Genomic DNA, 14,807 nt, shown 5'->3' with positions numbered 1-14,807 from the left:
TCGCAGAGTCCCGTGGCCATTACAAGCCGCGCGGGGCGGTGCTGTAAGGCCCCGCTCCAGGAGCACTTCGACCCCGCAACTCGGGCGGGAGAAGTCGCCGTTGCGGGAGCCCTGAAAAGCGGTCTCCCTCCAGGGACCCGCGGGATCCCGGTGCCGCCGTCCGCCAGACCCGCAGTTGCAGCCTCCGAATCTCTAGAGGTCGGGCCGCAGCAGCGCTCCAACACCGCTCCACCCGCTCTGGACTCGGCCAGTTCCGCAACGGTGAGGTGAGTCGTCGGCACCAGAGTCCCCGGTCTTCCTGTTGGAGGCCGCTCCTCGTTGCAGCCCCAACGACAACGGAGACCCGACAAAGAAAGGTCGAGTCTCCCGTGCAGGGAGAGATTTAAAAGTTACCCCCTCCCTCCCACCCCACCCCCACACACACACACCCCAACAAAAAATAACAAAAACTGCATAGAAACATAGACAAAAAATAATAAAAACGCAGACGGGCTGCAGAGGCCGCTACTGACGAGAGTCGCGCCGCCTACCGTTTAGGACCGAGATGAGAAAAACATTTTTACACAGAAAGTGGTGAATCTCTGGAATTCTTTGCCACTGAAGGTAGTTGAGGCCAGTTCATTGGCTATATTTAAGGGAGTTAGATGTGGCCCTTGTAGCTAAAGGTATCAGGGGGTATGGAGAGAAGGCAGGTACAGGATACTGAGTTGGATGATCAGCCATGATCATATTGAATAGCGGTGCAGGCTCGAAGGGCCAAATGGCCTACTCCTGCACCTATTTTCTATGTTTCTATTATGCGAGTCACCACTGTAGTCTTGCCCACATTCTCCACCAGTGTGGCATCAGGGACGATGCTGGGTTCGGCATTGAACACACCCACACTCGCAGTAGGGCGAGTTCACATGATACCTTTTATTTACAAACTACAAGAAGTCCAGGACTGCATGGAGCCATTGTCCCTCATCGTCGCTTGTATGGTGACGCTGGCGATCTCAGGCTTGTCCCAGCAACGCAGTCCCTTGTTATCCATGGACAGGAAGACACACGTTTTGGCCTCGGTAGGGATGCTGACTGTCTAAGGATTTTTTCCTGCAGCCTAGTCTTGACCACAAGGTGGCACTGGTGGTCCCAGATTTGTCCCACTGGCTCAGTCTTCCATGAACCTGTGATGGGAAACACAGCTAGCAAGCTTCCTGCTTCTTTCTCTTTTGCTTCTTTTCCTTTCCTTTATTTAGGTCATAAGGAATAGGAGTAGAATTAGGCCATTCAGCCCATCAAGTCTACTCTGCCATTCAATCATGGCTGATATCTCTCTCTCTCTCTCTTAACCCCATTCTCCTGCCTTCTCCCCATAACCTCCGACACCTGTACTAATCAAGAAGAACTGAACTTCCATTTTTTTTTTTTTTTTCTCTCACCCTCTCCCTTCTTTCAACTCCCCCTGGCTGGGATGCGTGGGTTTTATAAGAAGTCGCCTGACAAGGTTCAACGATATCAGCTAATTGGACCCAGCTGTTACCAATGATGCTGGGGATTTGGCCTCTCCTTTCAGCTAATCTGTGTCTGTTGATGGAAGAACTTTCTCCAGTCACAAAATGTTGGAGTAACTCAGTCGACCAGACAGCAGTTCTGGAGGATATAGATAGGAGGCATTTCAGATCGAGACCCTTCAGCCTGATGCCAGTCCCGCTGAATTACTCCAGCGCTTTGTGTGTGCTTTGTTTGGTATGCCAGCATCTGCACTTCCTTGTATAATCTTTTTCCTCTTGCGAATGCAGAGTAGGTCTGATGTAAGTGTGTTGTCAATACTGGTAAACTCTGTTGTATGAGTGGTGTTGTATTTCGGAATGGGAAGGGGACAAAAAATGAAAACCACAAACATTCGCTGAACTAGTTTGCAGGCAATTACGTGACTGTGTCCATGACACCATTTGCTGTGATGGAGTCAAACACAAGCAAAGATCTTCTGGACGTGAATCAATGGAAGCAAATTAAAAAAGTAAGCCCTTCATTCTCAGGGTGGCGCTGAATTGCCTTTCGCCAGCCAGGAGGCATCTCCTGTTTGCTCAGCACCCGAAAGATATGGTTCCAATTCTCTTTTGACACCATCCAACCCACGATCTTCTCGACACCATCCAGCCCCCCCCCCACAGAATCAGACCTTGTCAACCATGGTCAAATCAACTTAATTTCCCGTGTGTGACCCACGATATACACTCACCATTCTTCCCTTTACTGCCGCCCAGGCGAGAAAACAAGCAGCATGTGCCCTGCCACTGCCAATGTTACTCTCCCTGGGGTCGAGGCACATTCAACCAAACAGTAATGTCCAGCCCACAATTTAGATATTTTAATGTTATGCATTATTATTCAACAAATTCGTTCACGATTCCTACTGTCCCCATCATTTTACACGAATGCCCATCTCCTCACAGCTTCATGAAGAGGGTCCCATGCCTGAATTATTATTCTCTGTTGGTCCTGCAAAATTATCTAATTGGGCAAGGCTCAGAAACCAGGGTGGACTTGTATTTAATTGTCGACAATTAAATACAAGGCACAGTAAAGTTAGATATCTCCTCAAATTAAATAATTAATATTAATTATTATTCAAAAAATAAGAATTATGTTTCTGTCGTGGCTTTGACATTACACTGTGTGAATAATAAATTATACACTTTAATGTCTCCATTATAATAGTGAAGAAAGGATATTTCGAACACATCATGCCTTTACTGGCATTCACAGAAAATGACAAGAAATTCTAACACAGGATAAAAAAGATTATACAAATGTATCAGTCACGCTGCCATTGGTTTCAAACATTTTTTTGTGTCTTTACATTATTTCTTCCTTTGTTATTCTAAATCTTGATAGTCTCGTGAGCATTATTTTCCATTGACTTTAACGTCAAAAGGTGTAAACCATCTGTGCCGTTTGATTTAAGCAAATTGTCCTCTTCACCTTTAACTTCCCAGGTCAATTTTGAAGATTCTTCCTGCTCTCACTGAGGATCCAAGGTGATTGTTGAATCAATGAGGGTCTCATACCACTCTAAACCTATGAGAAAACACTCAAAAGGGTATTTGTTAGCCAGCTTTGCAGTATGCCATAGACAATCCATTCAAGATTCCTACTTCCTCAGTTTCATTTGTAATGCCATAAATCTAACTCTAATTATCTGCAGGGCTGCTTGCCAGCTTTTGATTGCTATTGATGTACAAGCAAGTTGCTGGAGAGTTCACAACAGGAGTCTGCATTCAGTTTGGTTCCTTTTTTTTATTCCCCAAGGGATGTATGATGGTAGATGATGTTTGCTATATAATTATATCCTCGTAGTATTTACTAGGAGTAGAGTAGTAGCCTGGACTCTCCAGATAGATTGTGTTTAGAGACAGAGTGACTGACTTAGAAGTGCATTGGTACGTCACAGTTGAGATTTTGTTGTACTACGGCTTAGCTTCTTTTATAAAATTAAATGGGATTTAAATGATTTTTTTTTGTTTCAGTAAGTGGTATTCATTTACCACCTAAAATATTGATCATATTTATCTGAGGGGTTTAGATAATTTAATTGGTGCATATATGTTAACTATTACTATCTATGAATAATTCAGAGAAGCCTGACAATTTGCTTCTAAATACTATGTTCACAAAATTTATTTTAAGCTATACATGGCATCTGGCACCGTGTCACCTTGTGAGCCTTCAAAACAAGAAAGTAAAGGCTCATTTTATTCAACGTACACTATATCTTTATAGAAAGTTTTATTTTAAACACGTTATATAGATTTTAAATGTGTACCTTTTATGGCCTTTGCCTTCCTTCTAAACTTTTTCGAATTAGGTTGCAGAACCAGTCTATCAGTCAGAACCTTTCTCCCAGGGCCAAAATGTCCAAGGCTAAAGGGGAAAGGGGAGAGTTAAATGGAGGTGTGTGGAGCAAGTATTTTGCACAATGAGAGGTGGGGGGGCTGGAACGCACTGCCAGGGGTGGTGGTGGAGGTGGAAACAGGTATAAAAGTGGCATTTAAGAGGTTATTCGATAGTCACATGGAATAGCATTCGACAGTCACATGAATAGTGAGAAATGGATCATGTACAGACAGATGGGATCAGTCAGACTTAGGATCATGATCGGCACAAATATTGTGGGTTGAAGGGCCCATTCCAGTGCTATACTGTTCTGTGTTGACTGCGAGTTGGATCTTCTGACTGGTTCCATAAACCTGGAAGGAGGATGCAATTATTAATTATTAATTATTTTCAATTAGTAATGAATTATAATTTTAAAAGTTTACAGGAATAACTCGAAACCCGCAAAAGATCATAATAATTTAAAGAGAACGTAGAGAAGTTAAATAAGGTAATATAGTGCCCTCCATAATGTTTGGGACAAAGACCGATTATTTATTTATTTGCCTCCGTACTCCACAATTTGAGATTTGTAATAGAAAAAAATCGAATGTGGTTAAAATGCACTGTCAGATTTTAATAAGGGCCATTTTAATACATTTTGGTTCAACCATGTACAAATTACAGCAGTGTTTATGCATTGTCTAAACACTGCTGTAATTTCTACATGGTGAAACCAAAATGTATAAAAATGGCCTTTATTAAAATCTGACAATGTGCAATTTAACCACTTGTGTTTTTTTTCTATTACAAATGTCAAATTGTGGAGTACAGACGTAGATAAATAAATGATGGGTCTTTATTCCAAACAATATGGAGGGCACTGTACGTTTTGTAAGTATGGGCCTGTTTTCTTTCGCATCTACACTCTACTGCTCAACTGGTCATTTAGAAACAAATGTACGTAGATGAAAGTGCACCTACATATGCTGCAAAAAATGAGTGATAAGATCAAATCCCCAACAATTATGCTTATTTGTGATCATAAAAAATTATAAACAAAATTGATATTAGTCAAATCTGGAATTCACAATGTGAACAATACTATTGCAGATAAATAAAATTCATGATACATTTTTTTTTATAGGTGAGCTGTTTGTCGGAGAATGTCGCATGTCTTGAAGGTCAGTTGCAGAGGCTGGTGAGGGAGAAGGATTCGGTATGTAGCCAACTGGAAGCAACTCAGAAGCAACTAAAATATACCGAGATGGAGACTAATAAGGTACACAGTTAAAAATTCTCCAGACTTGGTACCACAATAATCCTGTGATAGTAAACATTTGCTCAATGTGTGTTGGTAAATAAATAGACAGTGGTGATATTGTAGGATCATTCTCGTTTGCATCCATTTACCCTTGGGATAACTGTGTTATCCATTGGAACTGAGTGAATTGGAATTTTCACTCTGTTACAATGGAATTACTCACCATGACAGAGTAATGTTATCCCATTTTATAAGAAAGGCGGGAGAGAGAAAACAGGCCAGTTAGCCTGACATCAGTGGTGGGGAAGATGCTGGAATCAATTATAAAAGATGAAATAGCGGCACATTTCGATAGCAGCAACAGGATCGGTCCGAGTCAGCGTGGATTTACGAAGGGGAAATCATGCTTGACTAATCTTCTGGAATTTTTTGAGGATGTAACTAGCAAAATGGACAAGGGAGATCCAGTGGATGTAGTGTACCTGGACTCTCAGAAAGCAATTGAGTCCCACATAGGAGATTAGTGGGCAAAATTAGAGCACATGGTATTGGGGGTAGGGTACTGACATGGATATAAAATTGGTTGGCAGACAGGAAACAAAGAGTAGGGATTAACGGGTTCCTTTCAGAATGGCAGGCAGTGACTAGTGGGGTACCGCAAGGCTCGGTGCTGGGACTACAGCTATTTACAATATACATTAATAATTTAGATGAAGGGATTAAGAGTAATATTAGCAAATTTGCAGATGACACAAAGCTGGGTGGCAGTGTGAACTGTGAGGAGGATGCTATGAGGATGCAGGGTGACTTGAACAGGGTGGGTGAGTGGGCAGTGGCATGGCAGATGCAGTATAATGTGGATAAATGTGAGGTTATCCACTTTGGTGGCAAAAACAGGAAGGCAGATTATTATCTGAATGGTGTCAAGTTGGGAAAAGGGGAAGTGCAACAAGATCTGGAGGTCCTTGTTCAACTGAAAGTAAGCATGCAGGTACAGCAGACAGTGAAGAAAGCGAATGGCATGTTGGCCTTCATAACTAGTTGAGTATCGGAGCAAAGAGGTCCTTCTGCAGTTGTACAGGACCCTAGTGAGACCACACCTGGAGTATTGTGTGCAGTTTTGGCCTCCAAATTTGAGGAAGGACATTCTTGCTATTGAGGGAGTGCAGCGTAGGTTCACAAGGGTAATTCCCAGGATGGCAGGACTGTCATTTGTTGACAGAATGGAGCGGCTGGGCTTGTATACTCTGGAATTTATAAGGATGAGAAGCGATCTTATTGAAACATATACGATTATTAAGGGTTTGATCACGCTAGAGGCAGGAAACATGTTCCCGATGTTGGGGGAGTCCAGAACCAGGGGCCACAGTTTAAGAATACGGGGTAAGCCATTCAGAACAGAGATGAGGAAAAACGTTTTCACACAGAGGGTTGTGAATCTGTGGAATTCTCTGCCTCAGAAGGCAGTGGTGGTCAATTTTCTTGAGATGTCTGAAAGGTGCCCAATAAATAAAATTTATTATTATTATTATTAATTCTCTGGATGCTTTCAGGAGAGAGTTCGATAGAGCTCTTACAGATGGCAGAGTCAGGGGATATGGGAGAAAGCAGGAACGGGGTACTGATTGTGGATGATCAGCCATGATCACAGTGAATGGTGGTGCTGGCTCGAAGGGCTGAATGGCCTACTCCTGCACCTATTGTCTATTGTCTACTGTCTACTGTCTATCAAGGAGGAAAATCCATGTGGAGAGGAAGAGAGATATATTTCATGTCAATTACTTTTCATAAGAACTGTGTATGTTGCATTTGTTGTAGATTGCCTTGTATTAGATCTTATGCAGTTTTATTTGATTAGTATTCACATGGAGATACATTGTAAAATAACTTTTGTTCATCATTTAAAGCTTGATACAATCACCTTTGTTGTCCCACAGTGGTCAAATTATAGTCAACCTGTATTGTTCATCATGCAATATTATTGTATATATTGTGTGCGTGACTGTATCTGTAGTAAGGAAGAGTAGACCATGATGAAGAGGAGAGAAAGTTGTTGATAGTTCTGGGGCAGAACTGATTGAGCAGATATCCACAATGAAGTGCCCAAAAGTACTCTAGATTATTAGCAGAAGTATTATTTTGTGTACGTTCATTACTTTTCCACTTTTGTATTAAATTCTTTATTTATAAAAATTAAAAAAGCAGATTTTATTGTTTTATCCACATAGGTTTTACCATTTCTTCAGTTGCACATAGCCCGTGTCCATGTTAAATTGCATGCAACATCAGTAAAGCTCTTCCATCAACTTATTTGTCTCTCTGAACCCTTAACATTTCATCTCACTATTTTCAAAACTTTGCATCAACAACAAATTTCAAATAATATATACTCATCAAAATAGTTTAAAGCAATAAGATCTCAAATATACATCAACTTCGCTGACTTGGATTTGTCACTTCCAATGTAATAACACTTACTTATCTCAACTGTTTTCTGTCGATCAACCAGTTTATTAACATACTGTAAGGCATTTATTAATTACATTTATTTTGTGGAAGTTCATACCTAATGTCATAGAATTTAGCAGCATGGACACAGGCCCTTCGGCCCATTTGTCCTCACCGACCAACATGCCCCACCTACACTAGTCCCACCTGCCTGTGTTTGGCCCTAATTCTTCTAAACCTATCCTATCCATGTGCCAGTCCAAATGTATTTTAAATGTTGTGATAGCTCCTGCCTCAACTACCTCCTCCGGCAGCTTGTTCCATACCACTCTTTGTGTAAAAACATTGCTCTCAGGGTCCTATTCAATCTTTCCCCCTTCACCTTAAATCTATGTCCTCTGGTTCTTGATTCCCCTAACATGGGTAAATTATTCTGTACATTTATCCTATCTAGTTCCCTCGCGATCTTATACATCTCTGTAAGATCACCCCTCATCCTCCTACGATCCAAGGAATAAAATCTTATCCAGCTCCACCTCTCCCTATAGATCTTTCGGCAACCATACAGAGATGGCCACTTTGGTTTGTAAGGGGCCCTATTCTCTCTCTAGTCACCCCCTTACCCTTAATATACCCTTAATTGTAGCCAAAAAACCCTAAACATTTTGTTGGGCATTCTAGGATTGCAGGTTAGAGGAATATAAGATTTTTTTAACTAAACATTTAGATTAATGATTTGAAATATTTTGTGCTTTTATATTTTAATTTGTTTTTCGTAATTATTTTCTTTAATTTTAATTATTCTTCAATGTCTCAGTGTAGAATTAATTCAATGATATCTTGGACAGAAGGCACAGCTCCACCTTCATCATTGTTTTCCATAAATGCATGTTAGACTGTTTGCTCAGCAAAATCTTAGCAGTAGACCACACAGCTACTTGCCTGAAAAAGGGTCATGACCTGAAATATCACCTATCCATGCTGTCCAGAGATGCTGCCTGACCTACTGAGTTATTCCAGCACTTTGTCCTTTTTTCATAAACCAGCATCTGTAGTTCCTTGTTTCTACAACTACTTGTTAGTAAGTTTGACATTACTGCTTAATTTGAGGATGCAAACAACTGGCAAGATTAGCCACCTGCATCTGGCTGAAGGGTATGTGCAAACATTGGGTTGTGATTCTGGTTTGCAATTTGGAGGTGCCAATGCGACAGAAGCCTTCCGGAGCTGCCGCGGGCTGGCGGTGGGGCCTCGCGGAAAGGAGCCCGGGCCTTGCGGGTCGGAGCCTCGCGGCCCAGTGGTGGAGCCTCGCGGATTGGAGGTGGAGCCTCGCGGGTTGACGAAGCCCGCGGCCATCGGTGCCTGGGTCTGAGGAGCCCGCGACTGGAGCCTGGGTCAGTGCAACGGAGGCATCTGGAGAGGACCCGGCAGTGTTAGAGGACGCTGCTGCCAAGAGAAGGAATAAAGGAGGACATGGGATCGGGGAACCGCCATGAGGGAGGGGGAAGAGCAATCGAGACCAATGTGGGGAGACCACCATGGGGGGCGGGGGTAGAACAATGGGTAATGGAGGACCCAGCATGGGGAGACTGCCATGAGGTAGGTGGGGGGAGGGAGGGGGGGGGGGGAGAACAAATGGGGACCTGGCACGGGAAGGGGAATTTGTAACTTTGTAAGCGCCCTTTATGGGCATCTATTTGCATACCTTGGGTATGCAAGCGAAGAATTTCCCTGTGACTCGTCACATGTTACAATAAAGTATCCAATATCAATATCAATATCAAGTCTGGTCCATCAGGATCTGGCCCAAGGAGCTTGATAAGCCTCAGCCAGAGCTTCAAATAACACACATCTTGAGTGTTAGAATTATATTTTGTCGCTGTGCTTTGAAAATTTAGTGTTATTTTAATGTAATCTGATTATTTTTTAAATATTTCTTTAAATTACTTTCTTTCAATTTCACTTGAATTTAATTATTCTTCCTTTGCAGTTGGCACATTGTAATTATGCACTTCACAATTCCCTCATCAACTGACAATTGCCATTTGAGAAATGATGGGCAGAGGTGATTTCTTTTGTGTTGCTGATGATTTCCATGCAACGTCTTTTGTTTTCAGTGTATTCTGGTCCACAATCATGACTGGCATGTCTTTCTTTGTCTGGGCAACAATAGTTTTGAAGTGGCTGAGCGTGCTGCGAAGCCTGAAGAATGAATAGCAAGATTCCATTTGTTTTACAGTGAACTCTCCTAGTTCCAGTTGGAAACAAATTGTTGGCGTCCTGTCTCTTCATAGTCTAAGCACTTTAGAGGGTGACTTGTTGGCAAAAAATTAAATGTAAATTTGAGCTGCATGAATTCACTTTATGTTTTTTTTTAATTCGATTTTCACCATATCTTAATCGGCACATGTGACAATAAACTGACCTTTGACTCCTTTTTTGTTCATGAAGTTGTAACTATCTCAGAACAGGGTCTTCCATTTTTCACCAATAAAGCTGCATGGAAAGGAGGCTGGAGATGTCATATCACATGTTGGTTATTATAGCTAGAGTAAACTATGTCAAAACCCATTGGTATTAATATTTCAGTGAATACCAGTTATAATATTTTTCAGCTCATGATTAATAACCATGTCTTTAGCCAGTGATGAATGATCTTGTGTGTTCATTTGTGAGTAAATTATTCACTTGTAATAAATCTAATTTTCCTAAATTCTATAATTTTAAGTGAATGTCAAAATGTCACAAAATACTGCAATGATCTCTTTATTAAGCCAAACAACTTACTATTGAGGCAAAGATTATTATTTGGATCATATTTAATCTACATGTAATTAATTGACATCTAGCACTCTAAGAACTACAGAGGATGCAAAAGGTCCATTACCTATCAGCTAATGTCTAGCTTGTTCATATGTTTGTTCCTTATACTGAACATTTCGCGTTTTGTATTGAGGCCCAAAAGTTAATGTTCATCTAATTAATGTGCTTAGCATTCAAATTTTTTTATTTCCAGTATCATTTGTCTATTTACCATACTTGCGGACAGTCCCATTATAGTCTGAGTAAAATTTCCAAATGGATCATCTTGCTGGAAATCCCTGGTTGCTGTGCCTTTTTCAGTCAATAGTTCCTTTTATTATTTACTAGATCAAGTGCAGACCCGTTGGGTCTGTTCCCCCAAAGTGTGGTTGTGGGGGGGGGGGGGGGGGGGGGGGGCGGCGTGCGGTGTCACACACACTAACTGTTTAAGAAGGAACTGCAGATGCCGGAAAATTGAAGGTACACAAAATGCTGGAGAAACTCAGCGGGTGCAGCAGCATCTATGGAGTGAAGGAAATGGGCAACGTTTCGGGCCGAAACCCTTCTTCAGATAATGCAACATATTTACAGAGTTACTTTGTTTTGTTGAAACCATTGATCTCTACATTGAAAATACATACATCAACCAAGTATTCATGAATTACTCAAATTAGAGTAAGAATGATCACCCATCTCCTTGTCTACCAAGGAAAAGGGTGACAAAATATTAGTCCCTATAAGGTCATATCACAAAGCACAATCCATTCTGCTGCAGCCACAATTTTGGAAAGGGATAGTTGCCAGCTTCTCTAGCTTGTGTAAAATTCTAACCTGGAAATATTGGCATTCTTTCATTACTATCGAGCCATGGCACTTTTTAAAAGACCATGAAACATTTGTGCTTGTACTACAAGAATATCTCTCCCTCCTATATTGACAAAACATTGGTTAACTTTAAATGTAGTACTTAGAAAGAAATTGACATTGATTCCCTTTCTTTGCCTGAACTTAATTTATTCCTACTTATCAAGAACCTATCAACCTCCGCTTTAAAAAATACCCAATGACTTGGCCTTGACCGCTGTCCGTGGAAATGAATTCCACAGATTCACCACCCTCTGGCTATTGAAACACTTCTTCCCCTGCATTGCTGGTTTCATGGAAATATGTACTTCTAGTCTTATGACTTTCTGTTCAGAACACTCCCATACAGCCCAGCCATTCACTGTTTACAGTATGTCTAAGAAATGGAAACCATAATCAAGGTGTATCTACTAAGGCCATGTTTTTAGTTGTAGTAAGACATACTATCTCCTGAACTCAAGTCATCTTGCTTTGAAGGCCAATATGCCATTTGTCACCTTAACTCTTGCCGGACCTACACATATACTTTCAATTCATTTCCCTCCAGGGACGAATAAAGTTCTATTGTATTGGATCTTGTGCACCTTGATATTTAAATATCAAGATGGTGACTACCCTGCCCTGGAAAAAAAAATTCGGACTATTTATCCTATCTATGCCGTTCAGTGGTTTATAAATCTCAATAAGCTTACTGTTCAGTCTCCTACATTTTATTAAAAAATAAGCACAGCCCATCCCATCTCCTTATCTAACTAAAGTGTTAGTGACCAGAATTGTTAACAATACAATAAAACAAATAAACACGCAGCACTGACATTGCAACAGTATTTATGGTGAGGTCTCTTTACCTACTTCTCAACATTACAACTTCAGAGCACTGCAATCCAGATTTATTTGCACATAATGTGTTGTTTCTTATTTTTGGAGAAGTACCTTTGAAAGATTTCCTATTGGATATCTTATTTATCAACCTAGATAAGGCACAATCTAATAAATTCTCATTCAGGGTGACAATTGAATGTATTGATTGCTGAGTTAAAGACAAAACTGCCAGAATATCTATAAGTTTGGATATCTGGTTATATAAAGCTCAGGTCATTTTGACCAACTTCCTCTAGGTGGCACTGAGGCCATTTTGTTAATGTAAAGTTTGTAATGAATGCTGAAAATATAAGAATTCATGAATGAACATTTTTAACATTTTCCTTTAACCTTAAGGAATCTGGTGAATTGCGTTATCAGCTGAATCAGGCCAAAATTAAGAAAGAAGAGACCGAGAAGGAATTGAGAGTGCAACGAGCAAAAATGTCACGGGAATTGGAACTGCAAGGACAGGTAGGAGCCTCTATAAATTACAACAGTTGAGAAAGCTTTCCTGCAAGTTACAAACAAAATCAGAAAGAACAAAAATCAGGAGGTATGTGCAGGAGACGTGAAAGAAAAATATAATGTTTGGTTTTGTTTCCTTATAGCTACAGAACTAGACTTAATGTTTAAAATCCCTCACTATCCAAAGAGTATTTATTGTTACTTGAATGCCTTTTAGCCAATGGTATGTATCATTCTAACCAAAGAAGTTGATACATCTGCAGCAATTCATATTGCCATGCTTAACTTTTTGCCTGTTTAACATTACACAGGATTTGAATAACTTTCATGATGCGTGTGATTCAGTTTTGGTAGTTTGTTTAAGATTCATTCAGAAATAATGGTTCAATCATTTTAAATGATAGAAGACAAGTTATTTATTTTAGATATGGATTTGTTTCTTTGCCATAAATAGTTAGATCATAAACACCGACACTTTGGACCCATTGTGAACTTGGGATTGTAGTGCAGTTTACATTTCATATTGATTCTATTCAATTTAATATTGCAAAATTACCACCAATATCAGTTTTACAATGTAAAATCTGGCTTAAAGTTTTCAGTACACTTTTACCAGTAATTAATGTAACTGGAGAAAGCTGAAATCTGTGTGCCTGCAATTGATGGAGGGAGGAAAATACCAAAGCCATGTTGCCCCCACCAGCAAGTGGTATTTCATGCTTATAGTTGCTTCCTAGTTTGTTTTTTCAAAATTTCAAACCCAGATTTGTGGGACAATGACTAGTATGAGGAAAACAAGCAATCAGAAAAAATATAAAAAGTGTAAGAAAAATAAAAATGAAAATAGAGAAGCTAAACAAGTCCATAGTATGTAAGTAAGTAAGTTTATTGGCCAAGTATTCACATACAAGGAATTTGCCTTGGTGCTCCACCCACAAGTAACAACATGACATACAGTGACAGTTACAAATGACTCAGAAAACACTAAACATTAATAATAATAAAACATTAATGATAAAACTCCATTGATTAAGCATGTGAACCAACAAAATACCAGATCAAAGGGAGACGACAGATTTTTGGCTGTTGAGTAGAGCAACTACTCGTGGATAAAAACTGTTTTTATGTCTGGCTGTGGCAGCTTTGACAGTCCGGAGTCGCCTTCCAGAGGGAAGTGATTCAAAGAGTTTGTGGCCAGGGTGAGAGGGGTCAGAGATGATCTTGCCTGCTCGCTTCCTGGCCCTTGCAGTGTACAGTTCATCAATGGAGGGAAGGTTGCAGTCAATAACCTTCTCTGCTGATCGGACGATTCGCTGCAGCCTCCAGGTGTCTTCCTCAACTATAAGCAGCAGTTAGAACCATTAGGTCTGTTGAACTTGTTAAGAGAGTGTAGTCTCGGTGGCCTGTTTCCAAATGTTTGTGTTTGCTTAAGAATACTATTAACAATTCCAGCAACAGTAGCTTCTGCAGAGAGGTCATTTAGCAAACTCAAGCTGATTAAGAATGATTTAATGTCTACAATGTCTCAGGAATGTCTTGTGGATTTGGCCAGGCTAAGTATTCAAAGTCAAGGTGCAGTGAAATGAATTTGCCAGCAGCGATACACTTAAAAAAAGTACACAATACACAATAAAATTTAACACAAACATCCACCACAGCATTCTTCACTGTGGTGGAAGGCAACAAGGTTCAGCCAGCCCTCCTCCTTTGTTCATCCGTGGTTGGGGCCATAACCCCTCCATAGTCGTGCTACGGACGGCCTGATGTGCAGGCCCTCTCGTCGGGATGATCCAAACTCCGACGTGGGGATGGACAAACACACTATGCGGCTTGGAGCCCCCAACTCGGCACTTTCCTACTGGAGAACGAGGCTTCAGGATGTTATAGGCCGCCGGTCGGAGCTCTTCTCCGGCGATACCCGGTGAGGAATCCCAGGCTCCGGATGGTAAGTCCACTCCATGCCCACGGCTAGAAGCTCCACAGACCGCGGCTTCAGGATGTTATAAGCCGCAGGCCGGCGGTCGGAGTTCTTCTCTGGCGATCCCCACGAGGGATCCCAGGCTCTGGATGGTAAGTCCACACCACGCCTGTGGCTAGAAGCTCCGCAGACCACAGCCCCATGATGTCAACGTATTGAATCAATAGTATTGAATCAAACATTGCCAGAACAATAGATTTTCATGCTCTGATTCAAAGATTTTCACACAAAAAAGCCAGGAAAGCTCTTTATTTAAAGTAAATA

General features: G+C 40.9%; 1 protein-coding gene across 2 annotated transcripts in view; it reads left to right on the top strand.

The window, feature by feature from the left end:
* The window catches only part of sdccag8 (SHH signaling and ciliogenesis regulator sdccag8), a 347,356-nt gene that overhangs the window by 74,055 nt on the left and 258,494 nt on the right, over positions 1-14,807 (top strand). For both annotated transcript variants that reach the window (XM_055639311.1, XM_055639312.1), the window contains exons 11-12: positions 5,006-5,140; positions 12,455-12,571. In XM_055639311.1, coding sequence (XP_055495286.1) covers positions 5,006-5,140; positions 12,455-12,571 — 252 coding nt within the window. The remainder of the gene's footprint in view (positions 1-5,005; positions 5,141-12,454; positions 12,572-14,807) is intronic.

This window comes from Leucoraja erinacea, chromosome 8, assembly GCF_028641065.1.
Source record: "Leucoraja erinacea ecotype New England chromosome 8, Leri_hhj_1, whole genome shotgun sequence".
In the NCBI taxonomy this organism is placed as follows: Eukaryota; Metazoa; Chordata; class Chondrichthyes; order Rajiformes; family Rajidae; genus Leucoraja; species Leucoraja erinaceus.
This window is presented reverse-complemented; position numbering and strand designations above follow the sequence as displayed.